Source organism: Microtus oregoni, unplaced genomic scaffold (genome assembly GCF_018167655.1).
Source record: "Microtus oregoni isolate MIOR12 unplaced genomic scaffold, Mior012 000013F_ref0000133, whole genome shotgun sequence".
Taxonomy (NCBI): Eukaryota; Metazoa; Chordata; class Mammalia; order Rodentia; family Cricetidae; genus Microtus; species Microtus oregoni.
Window position 1 is genome coordinate 47,080,903 of NW_024543072.1, and position 11,362 is coordinate 47,092,264.

General features: G+C 46.2%; 1 protein-coding gene across 1 annotated transcript in view; it reads right to left on the bottom strand.

Annotated features, from left to right (window-relative positions):
• The window catches only part of Niban1 (niban apoptosis regulator 1), a 154,335-nt gene extending 143,418 nt beyond the window's left edge, over positions 1 to 10,917 (bottom strand). The window contains exon 1 of the mRNA XM_041663074.1: positions 10,801 to 10,917. Coding sequence (XP_041519008.1) covers positions 10,801 to 10,855 — 55 coding nt within the window. The 5' untranslated portion in view covers positions 10,856 to 10,917. The remainder of the gene's footprint in view (positions 1 to 10,800) is intronic.
• Between the last annotated feature and the right edge of the window lie 445 nt (positions 10,918 to 11,362).

The window sequence follows — 11,362 nt, forward strand, 5'->3', positions numbered from 1 at the left end:
GGGATGGCTCACACTCGTGCACATGCCCGGCTGCCATGATGTGTGTGTGGCAGTCGAAGGACAATTTTGTAGAAAGTCATTATTACAGTTTTTAATTTTTCTCCTTTCTTTCTCTCATGGAACTCAGAGATTCATCAGTCAAGAATCATGGCCTGGACACTGACCCACTGGCTGCAAATGTCACTGTGAAGTAAAGTCGGAACCTGCTTTCCCGGTGCACACACGAGTGATGCTGAAGCAGCAGCTATGACCAGGACCTCCCTCCCATCAAGTCTCCCCACTTCTCGCCATCCAAACACACCAGCACACCACCCTTCTTCAGCCCCCACTAGTCCCTCCCCTTCTTCCTGCCCTATGGGAACCCCACAGGCTCTTGCCTAGTTTTCTGGCAGTCAGCAACTACGATCTTCTTAAACGCAATATCTAACATACACCTCTTCCCCGAGCCTAGCACTATCCTGGATCCTGTCATAAGCCCCATTTATTCCTCTCATGACCTTTATCAAATGGGTAATTGTAGTGAAACTTCATTGGTATTTTAATAAATAAAGCTTGCCTGAAGATCAGGGAGTAAGATAAGACAGCCGCAATGGTCAGCCTTACAGACCAGGCAGTGGTGACACACACCTCTAATCCCATAGCCACACTAGTTTGCCATAGAAACTGGGAGGTAGTGGTGCATGCCTTTAATCCAAGCCCTAGAAAGAAATATAAAACAGGGTGAGACAGCTCTCAGATACAGTCTCATTCTGAGATTTCTGGAGGAAGGATTGCCATTTCAGACTGAGGTAGAGGTAAGAGCCAGTGGCTGGCTGTTTTGCTTTTCTGACCTTCTGGTTGAACCCCAGTATCTGTCTCTGGGTTTTTATTAATCGTGCTACAGGTAATCTTATTTACCTACCCATTTACCACTTCCTTCTTGTAGGTCCACTTGATTTTGTTCAGGAATCCCATGACCTTGCTGCTCACCGTGGGCTTCAGCCAAGCACTAAGCCAGGAATGTTCTTGTTTGACTGGGTTAGACAGCCATGCTAATTCAACACTCTTGCCAGCAATGACTTAGGAAGGAATGTGTGACTTGCTCTGACCAGGGGGACTGTCAGTGAAGTCTGTTAGAAGACAGACTTGAAGACTGTGCAGTCTCCCATGAATTAATGAGTCCTAGCAATGAGCACCATGGCTTCCTGCATTATAGAAAGAGAGACAACTACACATGCCGGCAACCAGCCTTCCAGTGGAGAAGCCAGCGCTGTCTGTCTGTGCGCCTGACTCCAGGACTGACTCTCAGACTGATCTAGAGATTGCTCCTCTCTGTTGTAGAAAATACAGAAGTATGTGTGGAATTGCACTCTGAGCAAACTCCAGACAATGGAAAACTCCATCTGTTAAACAGATAATTGGCAAGGAAAGAAAGACTTAACGGAAAACATTAGCATACAAGAGGCTTGAAAGAAGACATGTTTAAGTATATAAGACAACAGGGATTAAAACCACAAGGAAATATGAAGAAGTCATTACAAAATATGAGATTAGGTCTACTTGTGGGACTCCTAAGACTGGGAGCAGGGGCTGTCCCTAATGCTGTGGCTGGCTCTTGGGAACCTAGTCCTTATCCTGGATTGCCTTGTCCAGTCTTAATACAAGAGGAGGTGCTTAGCCTTACCACAACTGGTTATGCCACGCTTTGTTGAAACCCAAGGGAGGCCTGTCCCTTTTTGAATAGAAACAGAGGAATTGGATTGGGGTAGTAGGTGAGGGAAGGGAATGGGAGGAGAGGAGGGAGGTGAAAATGCAGTCAGGATGTTAAATAAATAAATAAATAAATAAATAAATAAATAAATAAATGAAATTTTCAGAGTCTGACATTAGTGGCCTGGTAGACTGTGACTGAGCAGTCCTAGATAACCCGTGTGTAGCCCCTCCTGAATCTAGGATGAATGAGACTTCCCTCATCGTTAGAATAGAGCAGAATAATGGGGTACAGCACATCACAGAGGGAGGGTCCAGCTATGAACAGAACTGGTCACAACGCATCCACAGTCACAGAGCAAAGAGATGAACATCGATGCTCAAGTCACCTTTTTGTCAGGCCCGCATTCAAGCTGAGTCTTCCCTCCTCGACTAAAACCTTCCTGTAAACACCCAGAGACACTCAGAGATGTGTTCCCATAGCGATTCTAAATCCAGTCAGGTCGATAATGCAGATCACCCCTTGCGAGGCCTCGGCCATATGTGACGGCTATTTTTGGTGCCAACTTGACTGAACTGGTTGGAATTAACTAAAACCCAAGCATCTGGGTTCACCTGTGAGGGTTTTTTTTTTCTTAATTAAATCATTTGAAGAAATAATTAATCCTATTTTGGATCTTCGAGGTGAGAAGACACATCTCTAATCCAGATCTTTTGAGGAGGGAAAATGTACCTCAAATCTGGGCAACACCTTGTGCTGGCAGCCTATACAAAGGACAGGGAAGAAGGAAGCTTGCTCCCTATTTGCCTGGTGGCTCTTGCTTTCACTGGGAAGAGCCTACTTTTTCAGGATTCTGGCATATACTGGACCAGTTGATGCATCCAGCCTTGTAGACGGAACAGCTACTGGATTCTTGAAACTTCCACTGGTAGACAGTCATTGTTGGACTAGCTGGAAAATACCCTGTTAGCCATCCCAATAAATTCCCTTTAGATGATAGATAGATGATAGATAGATTGATTGATAGATAGATAGATAGATAGATAGATAGATAGATAGATAGATAGATACAAGAAGTTCTGTTCCTCTAGAGAACCCTAACACACCATAAGAAGTCTTAGCAGCTTCGAGGGCCTCGAGTGTTCTAGCAAACTCTGGTTTATTATTTTACAAGTCTGGTACTCTGCTGAAGTGACCACATAGAAATGTACCTGGAGAGAAAGAACTCCTCAGGTGTGCCCAATCACCAGCTGGCATGCCCAATAACCGAAGTCACAAGAATAACCACCTATGAAGACAACCAGAACCACCCAGCTGGATCAAGTTGAGATAGCAGAATTGTAAGCAAATAAATATAAGTGCCAGTATCTTTAAGGTGGTTTGTTGGGGGGAGGGGGCAATAGACAGCTGAAGATAGTGGCCGCTTTTGGAGAGATGGGGGCACATGGAGACTTCTGCAGTGGCCAGTGTAGTCCTTCCTTCAACCTGGGTGATGGCTGCAAGCATGTGACTTACAATGATTTGCTGAGCTATGCATCTGCTCTGTGTGGTTTTCTACATCTGTGTTTTATTTTAAAATAAAAATAGTGTTTAAGAAGGAAAGGGAAATAAATGTCCACGTGGCTTGGCAAAGAGAAACAGGCTTTTCTTCCAAAACTCCTTCAAACCTTTTAAGCACCATTCCTGGGATCCTAGCAAAAAAAAACTATTCTTTAATTCTGACCTCATAGCCTCATTTCATACATTAAGCAAGAAATATAAGCTTCTTCATGTCCTGGCAATTTGCAAAACAGAATTAATTGTTTTCATATTGCTAAACCTTTTGTTTTTCCTAAGTGAGAAAAACTAAGCGGTACCAAAGAAAGGGCACTTTGAAAAGCTGGCTCCCATTCTTCCTATTGGCAGCAATGTGCTATTTTTCTCTTCTAAATGCATTTCCCAGTTTCAGAGAACAAAACCTGTATTGCATTTGTGTGAGCGCTTGCATGCGTGTGTGTCTGTGCATATGTATGTGTGTATGTGTGTCTGTGTGTGCATATGTGTATTATGTCTGTATGTGCATGTGTGTCCATGTGTGCATGTGTGTATTGTGTCTGTATGTGCATGTGTGTATGTATGTCTGTGTGTATGTGTGTCTGTGTGTGCACGTGTGTATTATGTCTGTATGTGCATGTGTGTATGTGTGTATGTGTGTGCATATGTGTATTGTGTCTGTATGTGCATGTGTGTATGTGTGTCCTGTGTGTGCATGTGTGTATTGTGTCTGTATGTGCATGTGTGTATGTGTGTCCTGTGTGTGCATGTGTGTATTGTGTCTGTATGTGCATGTGTGTATGTGTGTCCGTGTGTGCATGTGTGTATTGTGTCTGTATGTGCATGTGTGTATGTATGTCTGTGTGTATGTGTGTCCGTGTGTGCACGTGTGTATTATGTCTGTATGTGCATGTGTGTATGTGTGTGCATATGTGTATTGTGTCTGTATGTGCATGTGTGTATATGTGTCTGTGTGTGCATGTGTGTATTGTGTCTGCATGTGAATGTGTGTATGTGTGTCCTGTGTGTGCATGTGTGTATTGTGTCTGTATGTGCATGTGTGTATGTGTGTCCTGTGTGTGCATGTGTGTATTGTGTCTGTATGTGCATGTGTGTACGTGTGTCCGTGTGTGCATGTGGTGGGTTTCTCTGTGTGTGTGTGTCTGTGTGTTTGCATGTGTGTGTGTTTGTGTCTGTGTCTCTGTGTGTATGCTGCACTTTAGTTTGAAACTATGAGAATCTTAGCCTTCATGTCCTATGCTTTCTAAAAAGGCCTTCAACAGACGGCACCAGATGAATTGTGCTTTATTCTTGTCTTGCTGCCGGTTCTCACCCATCCTCCTCATTCATTTCCCATTGCATATTGTTGTCGCGCGCACTTCACGTCTTAGAGTGACAATACCTCACTCTGCTAACAGCAAAGTAATCAAAGTTTCTGTTTAGGAGATTAAAATTCACCGCCATAATTCACACTGCATATTTTATAAAGCTTTCACACTATGTGTATTTTAATTAAATTCTAAATTCCTGCTAAACTTGTGTTCCTTCTGTTGCATTTTCCACATGTGAGCTCGGTCAGATGCTTCCAAAGATTACTACTGAGTAAAACTACCATCAGTTCACAGTTCTCAGGAAAAATCAGATAATTGGGAGCTGGGGGTGGAGCTCAGTTGCCTGAGTGCTTTCCCGGGCATTCGGGGCGCTCTGGGTTCTCCCCATAACACCTCACAACCCTGACCTGGAGGGAACACCTGTAGTCCCAGCACGTGGCAGGTGGGGGCAGGAGGATCAGGAGCATAACTCGTCTACAGACACAGAGTTCAAAGCCAGCCTGAACACATGAAACCCTGACTTAATATAGAAACAATCAAATAATAAAAATTGGTATTGTCATCTTGGTAGTTATGACTACTAGAAACCCTTGTTCATGTGGTCTTCTCATAATCAATGTCTACATAAAGGGAAATGTTTTATTAAGACCAGGACTTATGGATCTCTGTGAGGTCGAGGTCAGCCTGGTCTACTAAACGAGTTCCAGGACAGCCTTGATTTCCATTCATAAAAATGGGTAGAAGCAGAAGGTAATTAGTGACACTGGATGGAAATTCCCAGTCTTCAGTAATTAATGTTCCTTCAAATTTCTATTCATTTCATCAGCAGTTGGAAAAGATATAAAAAGATATATAAGGGTGTGTGTGTATGTGTGTGTGTGTGTATAAATAGTATTTTTTGTTTGTTTGTTTTTTCGAGACAGGGTTTCTCTGTAGCTTTGGTGCCTGTCCCGGAACTAGCTCTTGTAGACCAGGCTGGCCTCGAACTCCCAGAGATCCTCTTGCCTCTGCCTCCCGAGTGCTAGGATTAAAGGCGTGTGCCATCACTGCCAGGCTAAATAGTATTTTTATAGACTAGAATTTATACTGGACCTTCCTTTTCCTTTTGCTCTCCCTCCCTATTCTTTTCTGAGAGCTGCAATTCCCCCCTCTCCTAGAAAGAGGCTGATCCAGGCTGGGGAGAGAGATGGCTGGGTGGGTAGTGGTGAGCACTGCCCCAGGGCAGTGGTGGAGCTTTAATGGCAGCACTGGGGAGGCAGAGGCAGGCTGCCCTAAGGCTAATACCAATGGAACACTAATTACCATTCTCTACAGTCTTTCCATCAATTTTTCTTAAAGGAACCCAAATGGCTGGGATACACTGGGCCACAGATAACAGAGACATTTATATTCATTAAAATAAGGCTTCTCAAGCTGGGCGGTGGTGGCGCATGCCTTTAATCCCAGCACTTGGGAGGCAGAGGCAGGCGGATCTCTGTGAGTTCGAGGCCAGCCTGGTCTACAAGAGCTAGTTCCAGGACAGGCTCCAAAACCACAGAGAAACCCTGTCTCGAAAAACCAAAAAAAAAAAAAAATAAGGCTTCTCCATGTACAATAGCAATTCCACAAATAACACTGGCTTATATAAGACACAGTTGATTTCTCTCTTATTAAAGTCCAAAGGAAGTTAGTCCCAGGCTTCTTATGGAGGTTTAGTTATGTGAATCCCACAGGAACTGAAGCCGCTTTCATCCCTCAACTCTGCTCTGTATAGATTCCTTAAAAGAATAAGTCATTGTCCAAACTGGCTGATCCAGACAGCATCAAGGACAGGACCAAAAAAAAAAAAAAAATCATTCCTGTCCACTTTGACCTCTGTCTGGACCAGTAACTTCCTTGAAAGATGTGACACTTTTACTTAGATCCCATAAACCAAAAGTCAGCTGAATAGCCCCATCTTGATGCAAAGGGGGCTGGGAATATCTTTATTATGAGGGTTCATGTGGGCACTTAAAAACTGTATGTCCCGCTGTTGGAGACAGAAGGAAAAGCACTATTAGGAGATTACTAGCAATCTTTCTCATCTATTCTTGGCTTTTTTGAGTTCGGGTCTTATTGTTGAGTAGTAATTTCCTTGAGGCTAAAACCTTCCATCTTGGAGGGAGTTTTTTTTTTTTAATTTTTTTATTCATTTTACATTCCAATTACAGTTCTCTCTCCCTCCCCTCCTCCTCCCAACAACTCACCCCCATCCACTCCTCTGAAAGGGTAAGGCCTCCCATGGGGAGATAACAAAGTCTGGCACATTAAGTTGTGGGCTGAGCAAGGCATCCCACCATAGGGAAGTGGGTCCCAAAAAGCCAGCCTGTGCACCAGGAATAGATCATGGTCCCACCGCCAGGGGCCGGAGGAAAACTTCTTAAGACATAAAGAGAGAGTAGAGCAGCAGGATATTTTAGGACAGGATTTTTACAAGGAGGTAAAAACAACAGGATGTTCTAGGGGGGAGGTAAAATGCATCTTTCTGCAAGGAAGCACCTTAAGACTGGAAGCAAACAATTCAAGATAGCTTCAGGACATCCCTGAAACTGACCAGCTTCACTAGGCCCTCTCTCAACAAGAGTGTATAAACAAGCAGTAAAGACTGCCAAGAGTCACTCTCAGACAAAACAAGCTGCACAGAAGACTTGCTGGCCAAGTCTAGCAGCCTGGAAGAAGCACAGACTCTCTCAACTGCCTAGAAGAAACGGAGACCAGCCAAGCTGACTAGAAGAGATTCACACCAACAGTCACCTGGAAAGGACTCTCTCCAACCTGCTGAGCTGCCTGCAGGCTGTGCAGTGTGCTCCAGATTGCCAGCTATTCTGAGCTGTCACCTATGCTAGGGCAGGCTTTGATGACGCAGCTCATGCAGAGGACCCAGGTTCAGTTCCCAGCATCCAAATCAGGTGGCTCACAACTACCTGTAAGTCCAATTCTCATGGGGGAGGGGGGAACTACTGCTCTCTTCTGGCCTCCAGGGGCACCCACACATACATGGTACGCACAAACCCACAAAGGTACACAGACATACACCTAAATCTTAAAAATAAACCTGAAACTCATTAAAGGTATCAACGCAGTGATGACTATTTCAAAAAAAAAAAGTCATTGAGCCCTTCCTTCTCAGGCTGTCACTGGCAGCGAGTTCAGGAAAAGATCTTTCTCTCCCTCTCCTCATCCAGCCGATACTGGCTTTGAAATCTTGCTGCTCCCGTCTTCCCCTCTATCGTGCTAGCATTGCACACGGGCATCGTGGCACCCAACTGAAGAACAGTTTCCTTAAGCGCTTGCTTAACTATTTCCTCCACTCAGTCAACAAGTTGGTGGCAGGCACCTTTAACCACTGAAGCCATCTTGTGGGCCCTAAGTAGGTCAGAAACAGTTTCCTTAACTACTTGCTGGTAGCAGGCCCACATGCGCCCACCAACCCCATGCTGCACCATCTCCTCCAGGACTTGCTTACACAGGCCTGTAAGGGTACCCTGTGTGGAGCAGCTCAGATCTGTTTCCTTTTTCATTCTCTCAAAGTGCCATAGTAGCTCTAGTTTGCTGCAGTTGCTTATTCTTTGTAGAGGAGGGAGCGTGTAACGTCACAGCGGAGTGAGAAGACTGAGGGGCGTTCTGTGGGAGCTGTCTCTCTTCTCCTACCCTGTGAACTGAACCCAGGCCACTAGTTTTAGCAGCAAGTGTGTCTACCTGCCCAGCCATTTCGTCAGGCCTTCTTTTAAGGGTTGTACTACATTTATTTGTTTGTTTGTGGAAGGGCGCATGCGTACCACAGTATGTAGAAGTCAGTTCTCTCTTTAACAAGTAAATTCTTTTTTTTTTTCTTTTTGGTTTTCAAAGACAAGGTTTCTCTGTGTAGCCTTGTCTATCCTGGAACTTGCTCTGTAGACCAGGCTGGCCTCAAACTCAGGTTATAAGAATCCAACTCAGTAGTATTACTGATGGCTGGTCTGAAAGTCAGTAAAGACAGAGCGCTAGAGAGTGCCGGTGTTCTCAAAGTACAGCTGCTTCAAACAGATACCAACTTAGCAACACTTAAAATGTGTAAGACTGGTTACTCAGTGCCCCGGCAAAGTCCAAAACAAGTTACTACCTCAACAACAGAAGCTTTCAAATCCACTTTCACTGAGGCCACTTTATGAGGAGCAGATCATAAAACGGTATTTAAATTCGACCTTCAACCCTCCAATTGTTTTACTTACAATTAAATCAAAGCTTGAGGATATTTATCAGCTAAAGGATAGGCAGAGGAATAAATTTAGGGTTATGGTTTTCTTCAGGGACCTGAAGCTTCGAAACCGCCGGGAAATCAGAGCCTTGTGATCTTCTTTTGCTCAAGCAGGAACAATTCCCAGCGATTTTTCCAAGGCTCCTTTCCCTTCTGGTGTGATCTGTGCTGTCTCGTGAAGCACAGGCTCATTATCCCCAGAGGTATTTTAACTCTTCTCTGCCTTCCCCACTACACATACCAAGAAAGCCTTCTTCCCAAGCCTCTTCCGAAGAGCGAAACACTGACAGGGGTTGTAATGACTGTGGTTTTACTCGCTTACATGTGTTCATTGTGTGTGCACTACATACTGATTTTGATAAAGAGGGTGACACTTTTCCTCCTTTGAGTACGATGCTTGCAGCAGGCACAACAAGATCCCGACCTTGAAGTGTGTAAACTAACTTATCTCCGACCATGCCAAGGGTCCTGCTACCTGCAGAAGTCTAGGCAGTGACTTTAAGTGCTTCTAACTATGTAGTGAAACATCTTATGAGCCCCATGAGCGCGATTCTGCTCACAGGTGAATGTAAGCTCCTAGTTAGTGTTGTGACATCTCTGAGCCCCGTACTGGGGGGAAAAAAGCAAATAACAATTCTAGGGGTAAGGCGGGCTTGGTCTTTAGCTAAATGAAACATCCATCATTTCTCTCTTCCACAGAGGGACAAATGACTAAGTTTTATCCCCCGAAATTGTCAGTTGCTGATGATTCTCTACGTGGAAGTACAGAAGCAAGAATCTGGGTAATCAATTATAGCCTCAGCCTTTCGTGCGCCTTTGTATGGTAGCCTTTAAAAAATGTTTTGAAACGTCGTGACTGAGAACAAATATGACTAAAGAAATGGGTAAATGCTTTCTATATAGGCATAACCTCAAGGTCCAGAAAAGGGGCATCAAGAAAAACCTCACTGTTTCTTTTAAAGAGTTACAATTAAACTTGGAGCCGCTGAGTCCATATTTTCAAATATGGCACTTTGGAAGCCAGGAACGGGACTCATCAAATTTACAAGCTAGTAGAGCGTCAGTGGCTGGGGCAAGATTGGGGTGGGTGGAGCAGGAGCCAAAGACACCGAAAGATAAGGAGTCAAGACTTCCTGCAGTTTCTGTTTGGTTTGGTTTTGGTTTCTTCAGCCTGTCTCTCTTAACTAAGTCACTCCTCTGTATCTCAAGATCTCCTAAAAAGACGAGTTTCTCCTCATCTACAATTTTAACAACTGTTGCAAAACACGCCAAGCTTCCCCTTTTGCTTTCCTCCCTCTCTAGAGAAAGAAAGGAACCATCCAACCTGAAAAGGTGACGACTTCATCCTTTCTGTTTCTGATGAAATCGCCCTGCAATTGGTGTGAAGTTTGGGAGAGGTGTGGCCTTCGCTGCACTTTACAAAACCCGGCCAGTATGACCCAGAGGGAAATTCTGCTCGACTGGCCAGGAATCCCCCACCCCACCCCACCCACACCCACACAAGGAAATCTCCAAACTCAAGGGGATATCCCCAGCAACCTCTGCGGCCACTTTTAGAAACCACTCAGAGCCAAGCACAAGCAAGAGAAATGTGTCCCCGCCAGGGAAAGAACAGATCCTGAGGGGAGAGGGACGCGCGCGTGAGGGGCTGGGGAGGGTGGGGCGGGGGAATAGGGACAACGACAGAGTCCTCTCCTGCCTTCCTAAGAGGACTTGCCTCTCCGGTGCGTCCTGGCGCATCCCGCATCACCGCATCCCGAGTCTTCTCCCCACCCGAGCCGCGCGGGTGCTTGAAACACAGGACACCGGGCTCCGGGAGGCGAGTGCGGGTCTAGGTGCCCAAAGCCCGCGAGTGGCACCAGATTGCCCGCGCTCGCAGGGGGGTACCGGTGCGCAAGTGACCAGGCTAGCCCTGGCAATGCGCTGCTCTGAAGGTGATTAGGCTAGTCCCGGCTCTGTGCAGCCCTACAGCCCCGGAGGGGCGGTCGTACCTCGGATGTAGGCGCACTTGCCCTCGTCCAACTGGCTGGAGGCCGAGCCGCCCATGGCCGCGGTGCCGCACGCGAGGCAGAGGACTAACACGGGCTGTCTGCTGCTAGCTGCAGAAGGTGGATGCGACAGGGAACTGGCGCTATAATTAAAGGGCCAACTTCCTCGAGAGGCGTCGCCGGCGCGGGCGCCTCCTCCTCCAGGTCCGCGCCCTCGGAAGACGTGTGGGCCGGCCCGGGGGCTGTCTTCCCGCCCTCGCTCTGCTGTTGAGCCCCCGGGGGGGCTATCCAAGGAACTCCAGGGACCGAAAAAGGACTTCCCTCCTCTTGGCTGACTTTTCACCAGGTTGGGGACAACCCAGACACACCGTGGAGAGAGTAGAGTGGATCATCACTTCCAAGTGACTGTAAACCTCTGCCAGCTGGAAGCTTCATTACCTCTGTCCCACAAGATGGAGATCAAAAGCCCATTTGCCTTCCTGTTCTCTAGCCACCTGTCCAGAGCCTGTTTTCAAAGCCCCCTCCCCTCCCAGGGAATTCCCTTGCCCGGAAGTATGGGAAGCTT